Source organism: Mugil cephalus, chromosome 2 (assembly GCF_022458985.1).
Source record: "Mugil cephalus isolate CIBA_MC_2020 chromosome 2, CIBA_Mcephalus_1.1, whole genome shotgun sequence".
Classification (NCBI taxonomy): Eukaryota; Metazoa; Chordata; class Actinopteri; order Mugiliformes; family Mugilidae; genus Mugil; species Mugil cephalus.
Genome location: NC_061771.1, coordinates 12,186,802 through 12,204,441, shown reverse-complemented (window position 1 = coordinate 12,204,441; position 17,640 = coordinate 12,186,802). Strand labels below are relative to the sequence as shown.

The 17,640-nt window shown below is 45.0% G+C and overlaps 1 protein-coding gene across 8 annotated transcripts in view; it reads left to right on the top strand.

Moving 5' to 3' along the window:
* The window catches only part of sh3pxd2aa (SH3 and PX domains 2Aa), a 95,217-nt gene that overhangs the window by 46,575 nt on the left and 31,002 nt on the right, over positions 1 to 17,640 (top strand). For 5 of the 8 annotated variants that reach the window (XM_047577902.1, XM_047577905.1, XM_047577898.1 and 2 more), the window contains exons 6-8: positions 3,207 to 3,232; positions 10,284 to 10,328; positions 14,078 to 14,206. In XM_047577902.1, the coding sequence (XP_047433858.1) occupies positions 3,207 to 3,232; positions 10,284 to 10,328; positions 14,078 to 14,206 (200 nt within the window). The remainder of the gene's footprint in view (positions 1 to 3,206; positions 3,233 to 10,283; positions 10,329 to 14,077; positions 14,207 to 17,640) is intronic. The other 3 variants (XM_047577903.1, XM_047577899.1, XM_047577901.1) reach the window with 1 other exon arrangement.

Below are 17,640 nucleotides of genomic sequence, written 5' to 3'. Positions count from 1 at the left end.
AGCTGCTAATTGCTAATGTGGCCAGTTGTTATGTGCACTGATTAATATTTCCCCCTTTAGTCATGCTAGTGTGTTAATGCCTTCGATTCTTAATCCTAAAAAACATCCACACATGCTGAGCTTTATTTTGACCTGCAGCAGCGAAAGAACATGCTGGTCTAATCAGTATTCACTCTGTGTGTCAGGAGTAACAAAAGGCTTAACAGTTCTGACTTTATGGACTGCATCAGATCATTAATCAAGAACAATTAACCCCAAACAATCAAATACAGCACGGCTACGCTTCAGGCCTTCAAGTTGGAGGCTGAGTGATTTGTGTCTACAGTTGGACCAGAAATTGCTTACGCGTCAGCTTTTTCTCCTGATTGGAACTTGTTTATAGAGTTTGGAGGGTGTGTTTGCCTTTCAAACCAAGCACAACATGAACGGCTTAACGGGCTCCCTGGGAGTTGGCTATGGCAAAGTACTTTTCATGCTGCTGCTGTTTTCCACCAGACTAAACTGATTCATTGGGCCCTGTCTTCACCTCCTTGATGAGTTACAACCAGACATTTCCAGGTCCCCACGCTTGCACCTATTGTAGTGTCACTCTGTGTAGATCGTTTGCTATTAGGTTGTTCAATTAAGCCAGCGGAGATGCAGCATGCATCTAAAACTACGGCTGGAGTCTGTCTCCTCCTAAGGACAATCTTTTTACCCTTTACGTTTGCTACAAAATCCTCTAGCATTCCTACACTGCTGAAACAAAAACAGTGAGAAATGCACAGATCAGACATAACATTATGACCAACTGCCTAATATTGTGTAGGTCTCCTGTGTGCCTTCAAAACAGTTGTGACATCAGAGAATGGACACGGGTCTTCTGAGGGTGTCCTGTGGTGTCTGGCAACAGGATGTTGTTGGTGGAGGCCTTTGGGTCTTTGATCAGTTTGGGATGTAGTGAATTTAGAGGCCAGGTCAAGCACCTTGTGCTGAGTTTTTCATGATTTTTGAGTTGTTCCTAAAACGTTTTGTGCGTGCGTCAGGCTGCATCCTGCCGGGGATGGCTGCTGACATCAAGGAGTGTCATTGCTTAGAGGTAGGGGTGTCTAGTCTGGTCTGGTCTGGTCTAGCTGGGTGGTCTACGTAACATCCACATGAATGCCAGGTCCAAAAGTTTCCTAGCAGAACACTGAATTGTCACAAGATGTCCAATGATATTTACTTCTCCTGTCAGTGGTCATAATGTTTCACCTCATTGGTGTGTATGAAACGTTGAACTACTTCATGACTGCTTTCCGTCTGTTAATTTATACCTAAATGCCTTTCTGTTTCTGAACTTGTTTAGTATTTAACATGGATGTAGTCTGCAGTTTCAGGACTAGGATTTCAGTAGTTTTGATGTTTGGGAATTAAATGAGTAAACAGCAATAGAGGGGAATTAAATGAGTAAATTTCTGAGGAACCAATGGTATTATCTCCAAAAATTAATCAGATCTGGAATAAAACTGAATGTTGTACATGACTCACCTACTTTGTATGTTAGCAAGTTAGTTAGTAACATGTTGAGAGTGGGTAAGGGAAGAGCAGTGGGTGGGTGGAAATGTGAGCACAGCAGCTGACATTCAGTGGAAAACTCTGATGCAGGACATCAGCATCTTTAATGCCACTGCGGCAAGCCTAGAGTGAAAAGGACAAACATCTTTCTTACACTGAGGCTTGGTCCATGTCCACGGCATAATTTCCACTGAGACACATCCAGACGCTCTGAAGCACAACCAAGTTGTTGAAGTTGTTGCCCGTGGACAGAAATAGAATCCATTCCTTGTGTGGTGGCTGGAGATGGATGGGATGAGGCTGGGGGTCAAGTCCCGCTCTGTCTGACAATGAAACATATTCTGGTCGCTAGCTGTCACAGATCTTGGTGGAGAGGTCGGTATAAAGGCTTTATTCATCCTCGGTGGCCAGTCACATCAGATCACAGAGGGGACAGATGAATGGATGGTAAAAAGGGAGCACAGTGGCACAGCTTGTGTCGGGCGACGTCCGGCAAAGGTGTGATTTTGCACCCAGAAGAGGCATTAATTAACCTCACGCAGTGAGAATGTTACCTTGACGAGCTGGATCCTGAGTCACAGGGGAGCCACTCATCATCTGCTCGCTTGTGTGCACATATTTACTGATTTTATAAGAGAACAAGAGTCACTTGGCTCACACGTCCCTCCATCAGCTGTTGTCCTCTTTGTCCCTTTTACCACAGTCTTTCTCTGCCTGGGGGGGTCGATATGTGACACCTTTTTAAAGAAAACCTCTTAGAAAACCTCAGCTCCTGCAGCATCATCCCGACGTTGTAACTGCGTCTGACTTTAAGCCGTGCTGCGGCAGGGATGACGTGGCTAGATGAGGGGTTTGATTAGTGTTGGGGACAACTGAAAAGGACACCAGCAGCAGAGAAGAAATGGGAGGAGGAAGGTAGGAAGGTAGGGAGAGCGAGGGGTAACAATGGGCAGATAGTCAGGTCTGTGTTTCTATAAATAGACCGTTCTGTCTCCCCTGATCTCTACCTACGTCTGTCCTTTTTAACCCAATTGCCATGTCGCCTGAGTCCAAAAGTCTGTACTGACAAGTGCCGAAGCAGAAGCACGGAAACCTCACACACACAACTCCGTCACCCCCCCCCCAATCTATAGCTCAGCCTTGTGGCGTAATCCCATTAGGATCCATTAAGCAAGCCATCTTGAACTGATCCTCCTTCTTTCCGAACGTGGGGAGAGGTCGCCTTCTTCTCTAACAAGACGACGAAAGGAAGGAGGGAGGGAGGGAGGGAGGGCGGAGGAGGAGGAGGAGGAGGAGAAGGAGTATAGGAAGAGGATGGTGGTGCCGCTTTAGAGTCACATGACCAATTTGTGTCTGTTGCGGGGAGTACGGGCAGCTGGCCAGTCATCCCTCCCTCTCTCTCTCTCTCTCTCTCTCTCTCTCTCTCTCTCTCTCTCTCTCTCTCTCTCTCTCTCTCTATCTTTCACTCTCTGTGTCTCACCCTCTTTCTCCTCCTTAAACACATGCATTTGTTAGTGCACCAAAGCCGATTGCCTGCATGTGTTTCTGCATGAGTGCAGCTGCCAGTTTAGCAGAATCAGAATCCACACGCGGTGACTCTATGCCTCGTTATTGATCGAGCTGTATCTCCTGTCACTAACCATGTCCCTCTTGTGTTGTTTCTCCCTCAGGGACTATGGCTCCAAGCGCAAGTCGGGTAAGTCATCTGTTTTTCTTCACCATCCTTGCCGAAGCCTCAGCTCCCCTCCTGAAACTTGTTGCTCCGACTAAAACCCCTCCTTAAGGGTTATGATGCGTGACATGTGCGCCTTGAACGCGTCTCTGTCGTCCATGTGATGTCAGCGTGTGGTTTGTTTACTAGTCACAATGTGTCACCCTGACTTACTGTCGACTTGGTGTGGCTTCAAAAAGCTGTCAAACCTTTTTTTTCTTTTCCCCCTCCGGCCAAAGATGTGCTTTACAGTTCTGGGTGGGGTCTCAGAGTTATCTCGTGGTTCTTTCAGATGTCAAAATAAAGTCATTAGATCTTGTTGAGAGAAGGCGTTACTCTCTGATGTGGCAGTCACGACAGAAGGAGCGTTGAAGTTGTAGCAGAATGTTTTTTCATGGCACGTGTTTATTATTCTAAATAATGCAATGCAGAGGATTCTCTTTAACAGAGTTCATTTGAAGGTATGTGCTTGTAAAAGGTTTGCTTTTATCAGGGTCTGTGTGGCTTTTGTAAGAACTGTACAGAAGTTGTCATACTTCTTTGGATGGGATGCAAAATATGAATGCAATATGCTCCTACATTCTGTTTCCAGCATGTGAATCTATGAGCCAGTAAGCTGGGAGAATGCTAACAAGCTTGTTTGACTGTAAGACTATTCATCCATTCTTTACTGGGAAGGATCTTTAGCCCTATTAGCCATCTTAGCAAATGTATGGCTTTTACACGGCATTAACTACAGAATAGCTGCCTAACAAAAGCAGTGGTACATGTGAGTCACTAATATATGCATCCCGGAGCCCTGCTTGTTTAAGGTTGGGTAGACCATGGAAATGTTGGGAAATATCAGCCATACCTTCTATGAATTATTAAAGAGAAAATGTAGTAAATAGCTTGGAGAATGTGATTCTATTTCTGTGGGAGCCTTAAAAGGTGACTTTGTCCTTATAATCAAGTGTTTGAATGTTGGTTTGGGGGCTGGTAATGACAAGCGGATTAGCAAAAAGTCTTTGTATATTTCACCTTATTGCTTTTGACCACACTTACACAATGTTTTGAGTAAGGTCGAGGAGATTTCTTCTGAGTGACTCGGCTAAAAGCACAAGAACTCTTTGATGGTCATGCAGCTAGAGAGAGAGAGAACTCATGCCAATTCAATTACATCCACATTCCTCAAAGTGATTTGATTTCTTGGAAGCTGATTGCTCCTGCAGATAGGCCAGCCAGTGATTTTTCACTGCACCGCCCTACAGTGTAGCGCAGTATGCTTTCAAACAGGTGGCTGTCAGCCATCCTAAACCTTCGGGCTGTTGTCCAGTTGGACGCCGCCCCACTGACACACTGATCTCTGCTACGACCTCAAGTAACGTGATGTCAGTCAGTGTAGCTAGAACCTCTTTGAATCTCCATTTTTTAGATGTCTGATGGATAACTTTGGCTCACAGAAATACTGCAAATTATTGATCCATCTCTGTATTTGTGGTGTTTACGCTGAGCTGCTTCTCAGAGATGCTTTTCAAAGCCACGCCAGCTGACAGGTTTGCTATATTGTACAGCGATCAAAACCTGTCTTAGTTAGACTTTCACAGTCATACATGTCATTATGTGTCAAAATGTAAGCTGAAACAAGGGCAAGTAGACTTACTGTCTTTCTTGAAGATGTCTTGCCAGTCATCCAAGTTCTTCTTTAATTACAACCTTTTTAGTTCTAAGTCACTGGTGGGGTGTCATTGTTTTAATGGTGAAGAGCAACTTGCATGAGAAGCGAAATGTCTTCAGGAAACCCATCAAATCCATCTGCTTGCGTTTCAGTGTGGTTTTTGGAATTACGGGCAAGCTAATTTTAAATGAAGCTAGAGCTATGTTAGCTGAGTTTAGTTTTTATGCATTGCTCGGCTAATCACACCTCTCCACCAGTTCCATACTTTACACACAGACATAAGGCTGATTTTAAAATTCCTCAGTATATAATCTCAGTAAATAAGCTTAGTTTCCAAAATGCTGAGCTGCGACTGCTGTTCTTTATTTTGTGTCTTCAGTTGTGATGATTGTCGCCGCTGCTTAATTTGAAACAAACTGCTGATGGTAGTTTTAGACTGGCTGGCAAACATGCAACGAAAGACTGGATTTCTTACGGCCAGAGATCCGGTGTTTCCATAGTCATGAGGACATCACGTTTCTCTATTCAACGGATCAAAAGATGTACACCGCTCCTCTCAATCTTATTGAACGCTTCCTGATTGAGGTCACTACAAGAGGCAGATTTATTCAGACTAGTGTCGGTGTGAACGCAGCTACTGATTCATCTCACCTCAACATAGCAAGGAGGACAGATGTCACATGTGTTTTTTCTTAAACATAGGGTCAGGTACAGGGAGTATCAGGGTCACCAATCTTTATCCCATCTTCCCATCCCCCCACCTCCTGCTGCGCAGGGTGCAGATGGAGCTCGTCCTCCTCCGTCTGAAAGCTAGGTACGGAGGAGGTTGCTGTTTGGTTGCTGTGGAGGCCACAGGGGTTGAGACTGTCAGACAGACGCTAGTTTGTTTACGTGGCACAGTGGATAAGATTTCAGACTGACATCAGGAAGGCCAGTTGTATTTAGCTGGAGGAGGGAGGAGGGCTGTTAGTCTTGTTACATGTGTAGGCACACTGGATAGGGGCAGTTAGTGCGTTTAGGTATCTGTTAAGCTGTCAGTGCTAATAAGGATCTCACAGGCAGACTGCTGCTTGTAGAATCAGTGGCTGACCTATCCACTTTAACATCACAATGATTCAGCAACAATTAGGCCAGTACACTCCTATCACATCAGTGTTAAAGATACAGTGAAGCGATTATTGATTGAGGCAGAAAAATTATAATCATCTTTCCTGCCTGGAAGTGCAGCAAGATCAGGGAGGCAGGGAGGGTTGTTCCCTGAGGAGTGACGGTGTGAAACTAGAGAACAATGTAGAGACTTGAGAGTGACGGTCCTTATCGTGGAACAGATGTGGCTTGCGATGTGATCTGGCTTCACCCTGAAGGAAGCACCCACTGTGCATCACTGTCCGGGCGGGGATTTGCAGCTGTTTGTCATCGCTAACGGGCTGCAGTTGGCTAGCATCGCGTCACAGCTGATGCGGAGGGTTGTTCACTGACCACTCCCCCCACCTCCCCCGTTTCCACACAAATGTCATTTGTCACCGCAGACACAGTCAGAGATAAATAGTTTATTCTCCTCCGCTTGCTAAACATGCCATCAATACTAGTTAGCTGCTGCCTGTGGTTTGACATTGTACGCGGTGGTGTCGTTCTTGGCTGCTGTATGCTGTGTGTCAAATCAATACTGGTTACCTGTAATTTGTCGCTTTATCTTAGTGGCAAAGGTTTGTCATTTAACTTGTTTGTCTTCGTCTGTGGTGACAGAAGCTATAGTTACCTGTGAGAACGATTTGATTCCATGCTGTGGTTGAAGGTTCATAGTTTATTCAAATAAATAAATAAGTAAATAAAAAATGTTTATCCACTCAGCATATCCAACATTCAAACATCATTTGTTCTTGCTGTGTTAGCCTGCTGTGGTCAGACTCAGTTGTTATCAGAATATGAGTCTGGTAACAATCAATCTGGATTTCATTTTACTATTTTGCTGTAAGCAAATTCGACCCCACACCACTCAGATGACATGTATGACAACGTCACCGTCACTCTTCCATCACAACGCAAAGGCCAACGTTAGCCTTGTTTCCAGGCTAGCTTTTTGGAGAGTCTGGGTTTGTTCATGTGATCCTCAGAAAGGCTGTAGTCTACAGACAATAATTTATAACAGCTGTAGCTCTCAGGCCACAGGTTTCACCTTGTTCATGGACTGTGGGTTGTAAGACAGGATTTGTGGCAAAAGTTGCTCTTGCTGACCATACCATTTTTCACCCTCCATAGTTCCTTAATACAAGACTCCTGACTATATTCACTCTGAGCACTGTGGCCCCTTACTGAAAATTTTGTCAGTGTAAGCAGAAACATAGAGGCACACCATAGATAGATCTGCAAAACAAGTATTCACATTTCCCCCACTTAAACCTGCATTACTGACTGATTCTTAACTTGCAGAAATTACAAGGTGCGATTTCTTATTTTAAGTTCACATGGACATGAAACCGCATCTTAACAAATGTACATCCATATATCCAAAGAAAATATGTGATCAGTACAAAAAACAACTTCATCCTTCAAGCTGCTGTAGTGTGTCGTGTTTAAGCTGTTCAGTGTCTGTTGCCATGGCAATCTTGGTTTCCATCCACATTTCAGACCACATCAAGAGCAGAAGGCACAGTTCATGGTGCTGGTGTTGGTTTCTTATCCCTATTACAAAAGGCAGTTACTGTTTTACACATTAACTGCTTTACACAGTTCAGTGTTCTTCCAAACCCCATGTGCTATTTTCTTTGACATTAGCCCTTGAAGGCATAATCTGGCAGATGTGGGTTAGGCCTCAGACATTTTTTCGCTCACGAACTACATGCTATTGCAATAAGAACATGTCTGTGACAGTTTATATTCAATAAATTTATATAACCGTTGGGATACATCTTCCAGACCAGCTTCCCCACCGTCACATTTTTTTGTGGAGGAAAGTTGGTCTGGTGTCGCTCTGTTAGTTACTGATTATGTTCCGGCAAAGATCTGCTGGACAAAGTAAAAGGGTTTGAGGTGATGGACCGAAGACTAACATAGACATAGTAATTCACATCATCCGTCAGTTAAAACAACAAAATGGCTCTGATTGGTTGTAGGACTATCCAATTTGCTGTATCGGTTGAAATGAGAGATCAGGCCGATATAGATTTTTTTTTAGGGCCAATACTGATACAGATTGTTTTTTACATCAGCATTGGCCAATGGCCGATATGTGCTGACGACTTTTCAGAGCCGATATTGGAGCGGATAGTGCTTTTTCTCCCTCCATTTACGTGATGAAAATGGCACAGTGATAACAAATGGGAGGGGCAATGTATGGGCTGAACGGGTCCCCAGCGTCTCCAGTAACAAAAAAAAAAAAAAAAAAAAAAAAAAAAAATATCGGTCAATTTCTAGTTGAAACATGCCCCATAATGCCTTACTGAACCTAACTTACTGGTCCTTTTTCATGGTGTAATCAAAGACAAAGCTTTGAACAGTTTTTGACATAAATCTCATCCGGCAGGTTACTCTAAACCAGAGGAAACAACCTGACCCGCTCACTTAACTGTAAATCAAAACTTCTGCTTTAACCCTTTAACATGTTGCTTATCAGACTGATTTTCCACTTAGACTGGTCGACTCGATCCCTAACCATATTTCAAAATTCCAAAAAAAAAAAAAAAAAAAAAATTGCAGGTCACACTTGCACGACTAATTATAAGAAATGGTCGTTCTTTTCTCAGGGGATTGTCGTAAAAGTTTTGGTTATAGTCTGGAGCCCTGTAATCGTATGGTAATGGAGATGTCTGGGGTCAGAATTTTCGGACAATCATCCGGAGCAAGAAAAGGACAGAGGAAACACTGCTGGTGTGTGGCGTCATCACCAGAACCTGAAAAGAATTAAGCACCCGCCTGTGTGTGTGTTTTTCTGAAGGAGGAGGGAGGGGGCCAGTGCTCGGTGTGGAAGGCCTGTAGTGGAGAGGAGAGTTAATATCAATCAGATGTTTCAAGCTACTCTAGGAGAAGGCGTGTAGGTAACAATCACGGTAGGGCGTTAGTGTGCAGGACTCGACCCCGGCTGACCTGGGACCAGCATGTGTGCTTCCCTCTGCGCCTAACATCAATCCACCAAAGCTCCAGAGGCTCTGGAGGATAGCAAGATAGGGATTTGGCTTTTATTATCTCACGTGAGTCAGCTGAGGGGAGCTGTCGGCCTCACAGCAGGGGCACCGCTCACCGGGGTCCTGTACAGCACGTTGTCCAAGGAGAATAAAAACATGGACTCTTCAAAAGTTAAGCTGATTATTTAGGAAGCAGTCCTGCTTTCAGACTGATGACCGTAAGTTCCTGTTTTTATTTACACGAGAGGAAATGGAACATAGACACAAACTTGCAAGACCTTGCAAGTTCTTCTCAAAAAAAAAAAAAAAAATTGCATTTACTACCACACTCTCAGTTCAAGGATCGGAAACATCTTTGACTTTGATATAGCAAAGATGTCGCGGTTGTACATTGGCGTAAATTGCAATTCAGATGTGTTTGATGTTCTCTCCACCGCCATTATATTCTCTATGTGCTGAGCTGAGAAGTTTTCACTGACATCCACATGTGAACCAAAGCCTTTGAACAGAAGATTAGTTGCTTTAGCCGTGTCTTCAAGCAAACCACTGTTTTAAAACCAAATACAGGCGTATTGTTGCAGAGGACACTCGTGTTTATTCTCAGTAGCCTCTCTGGCTCGTTCCCTCGTATTGTTACGGCTTGTTTCTCTCGCAGTGCTGCACTTTGAATTCCGGCTCACATCCAGGAAAAGATGAGCATCGAGCACGTGGACACTGAAATCATATTTAGCTCTGGTAGATCTCAAATCAGCACCTTTGAACTTCAGAACCTGGTAACCGCCACCTCTGTCCCCGTCTTCTCTGATGCATGGGGTTTCATTTCCTGGCTGGGCGCTTATGTTTTTTTTTGAAGGGGGGGTTGTCAGGAGTGGCGCCCATCTCAGACATTCCAGGAGGTCCACATAGAGCGAGGGAATAAATGAAGAAAGATATGAAGAGGTGGAGGAATCTACAGCTTGGGAAGGGTGGAGAGCTCTGAGATCAGGAGGGGTCGTGAAAGTGATTATGAGTAGAGGGATGTGTTTGTACAGTGATAAAACTCTGGCCAGTTACTGACCTTAGATGCACTTTAATTCACTTCAGCGTGGAGAAAGCACAGAAGTTGGAGTTTGAGGATCACTCCCCGGCGAGCAGGAGTCTTTTCTTATTTGTGTGCAGTCGGTGTGTTAAAGGTGTGCTCGACCATTGTGTTGCTTCTGCATGCTGTCAGACTGAATAATCTCTCTCTGCTTCTTTTATCTCTTCTCTCTGTCTGCAGTATGGATGTACGGCTTTACAGACAGCCCGAGGAAAGAGGCCTCAGGTAGCCTTGTGTGTCTTTGTCAACACGTTGAATATTCATGTGCGAGAATGACATGTCAGCTGCATCCCCTTTTTCGGTTTTCCCGTTTATTTCTTTTCACATTCCAGCTTTCTCTCGACATCTGCTTTGCATGCGCCGCCATCAGCCTGTTTTTCCTAAACCCATCTGCTCAGATCCAGCCTCTCTCTCTCTCTCTCTCTTCTGCATGCTTTTCAATCCATCTCTGGAAGGATAGACCTGTTCGGCAAACGCAGAGCTGGGCACGGTGCCACAGGGCCAGGACGTGGGCTTAGAATGAAATGAGGAGTCAAGTCTCCGCATTTGTTTTGATCACTGCCGGTCTGCAGGACTGATGAGTCAAGAGAGTCAACTGAAATGTTCTCTGTCGCAAATAAACATCCCAGGTTCTTAAAAGATGTTTAGCTGTAACTTGAGACACTGCTTCCATCAGAACCAACGGTGCATCAGTCTGAATCTGGAACAACAAAGAGGGAAAATATTTCTGTACAAAATTGGAGCGAACCCCCAACGCTTTCATGGGCAGTTAAGTCCGTGACAGGTCTTCAGGATTCACGGTATTTCTCAACAAGGCATTGATGCCATTACTCCAGCATAAAGCTCTTAAAGAGCTGGATCTGTGCTGCTTTATGACCTCAGGCTTGCTTTGATTGCTCTCTGCATTTAGGCTGCTTACGTCCTCCCCAATATGTTCATTTTCTTTATCTCGTCCTTCTGAATCCAAAAAGAATTCAAAAAGGAAGACAGAAAGGTATATTTATTCCCTTTACATATAGAAATGTGTGCAAATGCATTTCTTTTTTATTTTTGATTGCTTTTAGTTAGCTTAAATGCATGAGTGCACTGCCACCTGTTATATTGTTAAGATGTAGACTTGTGTGTTTAACTAAGAGAAGTGTTGTTGTGGACTACACAGCTAAGAGACTGTTCTTGTTCGGGGTCTAACCCCATTCAGAAAATGTGGCTGAATGCAGAGACGTTACTATCTCCGATTTAGCTGTACGTGTAAAGAAACTAAAACAGCTGCACTAATTAGGCCAGCGTCTCCAGATTACACACTGTATATCTGCTGCTGCTGACCTGCTTTTGCCCTTCATGTAAGGCGTATTGCATTGTTATTTATCTTTGGTTTTGGAGCATCTTCCACATTGTGTCTAATCCCGCCCGTATATGCCTGGTAGGGGTCAGCAGCTGGCCAGCCTCCACCTGCCTAGTCTCGTGCATCTAATGCCGACTCAGCAGGATCTGTGGCCGTCATCTGTCCGCTGCATGTTCTCTGTTTTGACAGTCTCTCCTCTCACCCTTCTGTCTATACATCACATCCAACCGTACTTCACACAAAAACGCCTTTGTAGGTCAAAAAGTAAAAAAAAAAGAAAAGTTTTTTTAGATGGCTCTTAAATGACAAGAAACCTCCTGATCGCTCAGTTGGGAACTGATGATGCTCCTGCAAATGCGTTATCTTTATGTGGTCAGGGACAGAGGAGTAACAGCTCCGTGGAGTTGAATTTGTTTACGACAGCGACGTGTTTAGAGTCTACTATCAGGTCTGCTGTAAAAGACGCTGACAGCAAGACGATTTTCAAGGACCAACAGTTAACAGCGATTAAGGCATTTGTTGAGAAAGCTTTAATCCATAGGTCTTCAAGAGGGGGTCCGCGGAGGTTCTGCGGGGGGGGGTCACAAAATCTTTGGCAGCACTTCACTCATTCAGCGATACAGGACATGTCTAAAAAGTGCAGCGCCACACTCAATCTAAGCTTCCTGCCCATAACACTTCTGAGTCGTTCGCGAGGCTAACTCTTGACAGATTCCCTGCAATTAACCAAGAGCTTTTTCAGTCCCCAGGTAAAATTAAAACTTGAATCTGTCAATTGTGTGTACCAGTCAGGTATGTTTGTTCACGGCGGTTGCATGGCCACCCTACTGTTGCACATTTGAAATAAAAAAAGAATATTTGAATCTGCATATTATTTAAATAGCTTAATACTGAATGCAAAATGATAATAATAATGTATATTCATAAACAGCACTAGGTTGAATTTAATATAGAACACATATCGTAGGCAGGGGTTCCCTACTTAATCTCTCCATCAATTTGGGGTCCTTTGCACGGAAAACATTGAAGACCCCTGGTTTAATCAGTTATTACTTTGTTGCTGTCATTAGTTGCAACAGTATCCATCTGCGGGAAGAGTGACGGTTTTCTCTGTATCGGTTGTGAATGCATTCCCATTTGATGTAGTTACTTCCTGACTCACACCTCAGGACCACCGACAGCACCAACTGTCCGAGTCCTGACTTTTAATTGTGAAAAGAAGTCCTTTTATAACTCAAACGTTTGGCTACGCCCTCACGTTAAATGTTTATTCTTCATGGTTTTGATGTCTTCACTATTAGCCGTCAATGTGGAAATGAATCAAGGTAAAGCAAAGCCACTGAATGAGACGGTGAAAACATTGTGCTCTTTAACGTACTCTGGAAAGCCAAGTGTACGTGTTACTATAAAGTCACTGTCTCTGCTTTTAGTTTTAGCCAGTAAGAAGACTTTTTTGGGTTGCGCCTGTGTGAAACATGAGCCATCATAGAAATTTAAATGAGAGTTACACATGGTAGTTATGGTCCATGAAATACAGCTGACTGTCAGAGCGTCCTGAGGAGTGAGTGCGTCGGCGTCAAGGTTGCTTCTTTAACTCAACTCCGATCCCTAACCATCTGTTCAACTTCATTAATGCACAGTGTTTTGAGCTATCTAATATCAGTGCTTCCCCCTTAAATTGCTAATATGGAAATAGGCTTTTCATTGTGGGACTGTTTCCTGGTCATTCCACTGCTGTAATGTGACCAGTACACGTATTCTGCAGAACAGCCCCTCTGAATCGGAGTGGGTCGCGTCTCTGTGGCCAAACAAGCAAATGAGCTCGACGGCAGCTCAGATCAGATACGCAGCATGTGAAGTCAGCAAATGAAATCACTGCTGGCGTCTAAAAGGTTAAACACGAGAGAGAAGGAGGGAGAGAAAACAGAGCGGCCTAACCCCAACTGAAAGGCTTTCTTCTTTTGTTTCACATAAACATGCACCCAACCTCCTTCTCTCTCCCTCTCTCCCTCTCTCTCTCTAGTCCACTCATATGTTTCTATTTAAGGCCAGCAGTGCCGACTACCATGATTGGTGTGTTCACCCCCCCTCCGACTCCGTGTCCAACGGCTGGCTCCCAAAGGCAGTGGAGGGGAGGCCTTTCCTCTCAACCGCACTGTTGATTTTCCACAGGGAAACTTCACCATTCTTCTACCCACTCTCCGACCTTCAGCAGCTCCCCTGTTTCCCCCTCTCCTTTTCCCTCTCCGTCTTTGGATTTTCTGATTCCGGTTCTGGTCATGGACCCCCTGTAGGTGCCAGAGAGATGAAGCCCCTACAGACGGTCTCCTCCCGCTCCCTCCTTTTGTTTTGATGCCTTCCGATGCTCCTCAGTGTTTCGCCGTGGGCCGGGGGTCGACTCAGCTGTATGGCCAGACGTTTGGGGAAATGCAGCCGAGACGTGAGGTCGCTATCTGATTGGTCAGGGAGGCACAGCGGCGGCGGCGGCAGGGAGCGGGGGGTTGGCCCATGGCGGCACACCGGGTGCACGGAGGCAACAGCAACAGCAGCAGCAGCAGCGTATTAGGGTGCAGCGGGCGTTCGCGGGGTGCCACGGCAGGCAGGTGGCTGACAGCCTGTTTCTTCCCCTCAGGGATTGACAGCTCGGAGCCCATGGTGCTGGAGCAGTACGTGGCCGTAGCCAACTACGAGAGGCAGGAGAACTCGGAGATCAGCCTCAAGGCCGGGGAGACGGTGGACGTGATTGAGAAGAGCGAAAGCGGTGAGTGGTTTTTCCTTTTGAGCTGAGAATGTTTGAGTGTGTCCGAGAGCCATCCGCGCACAGATCCACAGCCCCGCTTTGTTACTCGCATGTGTTGTGTGGAAAAGTGCCGCGGAATTGTTTTTGGAACTTCTTGACATTTGGTTTGTTTCTTCCTGTTTGTGTCTCATTCTCTCTGAGTAGACTATAATAGCATAAACAGAGCCCATACACAGTCATGCTCCCTCTACTCCTCCGGTGTCTTTTCTCTTTCTCTCCACGTCGCTGCCTCCTTTCCAAACCCCCTGCAAGAGTCCTCCCGCTCACGCCGCCTGGCTCTCCCTCCATCTCTCCCTTCTCCTCCCAGTCTCCCGGCTGGGCGTTTGGCACCACCTGGAGGTGCTGTTTTTTTCTGACTGAAGCCAGCGTCTGAGGATGGAGGTCACTGTTGCGTTCGTCAAGTCAGACGTCGGTTGATTTTGACTGGACGGACTTGACTTCAAAGTGTGTGCGTTCGGCATAAACAACCGAGCCCCGACTCCATTTCATCACCAGACGCTGCGCTTCAGTTTACACCTTGTTTTTGCCTCTTGCTGAATTCCGTTTAGCAATCTCCCACGCCTGGTCTTTTATTTTTTCGAGCAAACAGCCGCCGACAGCCAGCAAGCTTGCACAACTCCGTAGAGCTCCGCGGAAAGTCTGGCACCAACGCGGCCGCGTCGCCGTCGTTCTCTCAACGCTTATCTGTTCACTGATTACTCATGTGAATCCTTTCATCCGAGTTATCTTGGCTGGCACATCTTTGAGTGATTATGTGCCTTAATGAGGCGGTTTCAGCGTCAAACCTGCTCGACGTTTTGATGTCGCCTCAGTGTTTTATTCACGCGGCGTTTGGTCCGCGCAAACGGAGATGATTGTGAAATGAAAAGTTTTGACGGAGCACATGTGTTGCGTGTGAAATTATTTCCCCTGTGATGTGGCTGTCGGTCAAACTCAAGGAAGTCAGCTCCAGAAACTGTCTCCATTTTGCTTTGCTGGTGAAGTTTTGAGTTGTCAAATGTCCTGGTTGGCTCTTGTCTATAATCTTGAACTTTAAATTTGTTGTTGTTTTTTTAGTGAATATTCACAATTGTGTCCAAGCTAGTCATTTTCACAGTGATACTATTCCTCCACATCCGGCTTCACAGCATCTGCTCAACAGACCTTTTCTATTTAAGTGTTTGACATTCAACGTGGCCTGAATCACTAAGAGCTATACGAACAACTTCTGAACTCTGAGCGACTCTTGCCCAAGAACTGGATTTGTATGCTGTTGTCATTAACTGGGCCAAAGAAGTGAAGAAACAGTCGTGATGATGATGATGATGATGATGATAATGATGATGATGATGATGATGATGTGGATGATGACATCACTCGGAGGATGTGCCAAGAGAAACACATCTGAGAGCTTGTATTATCCCACAGCTCTTTTCCTGCGCCCAAAGCTTTGGTGCAGCCTCCTGGTTGTTTTCTATGTTTTTAAAGACACAGACAGTCTGGCTGTTAATTTTTTTTATTTTTTTTTTTATTTTTTTTTTATTCACATCCTAGTTAGTATGTGTCAGTGGAGGGCAGAGACATATTTTAATCCTCTCCAGGAAATGCTGTAATTTTACCTCTTTTTCATTTCCTTCTTGAAATTCAGATTGTTTTTTCCTTTTCATACTGAGCTGCTGTCATACAGCACATGCTGTTATTTATTCCTACACAGACTATTTCAGCTGGTTTTGACAGGCTTGACGTGACATAATTATGGGTTCATCTCTGCTGGATGTTGTTCTGTTGTTTTTTTTTTTGCCCCTGTGAGAAGTTATTGTCCTCATATGTCAACATCCAGCTGTTTTCACTGAACCGGTTAAATCCTAAGCTGTATATGCGGGGCAGTTTTTGTGGGTGGTTATATCCTCCAGTTTGTTAACTCCGCGCATCGCTGCGGAAGTATCCTGCAATGTAAGAGCTGCTGTCGTGTACAGTGAGATTTACGGAGCACCGAGGTGGTGGGGGTTAGCCGGAATCATCCCTGAAAGAGGAGTAGAGGCCTCGTCTGGGACACTGTCCTGGTTTTCTCCCTCTGGTCCCTCCTTGGACATGGGAACTCAAGAGCCTCTGGAGGGAGGAATGTCCCAGCTGGAGAAAATAAATCTGCATATGTGGCCAGTTGGATTATATAGTATGTTGGACTAAGGGGAGGCAGGAATGAGACAGAAAAAGAAAAGTCCATTAGGTAATTAGCCACAGACCTGTGTTACTTGATCAAAATCAGAAGCTCTTCTGGCCTGTTAGAGGTAGTTGAAGGTACCTGGTTGTTTGTTAACTATTCAGAATTTACCAGATGGCATTTAGACTGACGCGTTTTGACCAACTGTATTCGTAATGCAAAGTCTATGCAGAGATAAGCAAGATAGATGGAACCGACTTTTGAACTTCTGGGGGTCACCCCATCGTTTTTGCAGATCCAGAAGATCATAAAACATTTTTTTTTTCTGATCTTGCAAGAGAGTGGGCGGCAATATGTGCACGCTGACAAACGTGGATGAACGTATGACAGTTAAATCTTGCAGCTGGTGTTTTGTGTTAGCCTTATTCGGCTCTAACACATTGACTTGCACTTGCAATGCCCAGTGTGAATCCAGCAAGAGACGTTTGTCGTATCTTATCGCTCCCACTGTCTTTTGAGTTGCTGCAGTTGGACTTACGGCACAAATGCTTGGTGTTGTTTAGGACCTAAACAATGCCTAAACTTTAAGTCGCGTGCAATTATACAGATGTTTTTTCCGTCACTTTCTGATATCATCTCAGAGGCACAGTGACAGGAGTGGAGAATGTATGTGGAGAAAAATACCATTTCTTCCCCTGTTTCATCAGCCGAGACTAATGGATCTGCCATGAGGACGTTGCCTCTGAGCTGCAAACAGGATCCTTTGGGTTAGTGTGCCGCCTGAGCCACAAACCCTGCCGGAGAAGTCATTTGTCCAAATATGTCGCACCCACCCCTTTCTTGTTGCCAGGTTTCCGGGGCATTTTGTCACAGTTGATTAAAGGAGATCAGCGCAGATTTGCTTGCCTTTATGTGGACTTGACTCTGCAACCTCACGTAGCCTATGACCTCCTGCTGTTTCCAGATATTGCTAATCCCTGTTCTGGAAAATTATATGATTTTACAGGCTCATAAATTGCACCAGTCTACATGGAAACATACAAGCCATCTCTCTGTTAAGTGGCATTGCTTGTCAACTGATGAAATGCTGTCAGAGTCCGTACCAGAATGTTCGGCAGCATTTTTTTCCACCGCACCTTGCCCAGTACCCTGGGGATCTGATGAGGCTGACAGCAAAACCTGGTCCTCAGTTATTAGTCGACCAGCTTCACAGTGCGCTAAAGTTTAGTGCCATAACCTTGCCCATCAGATCATT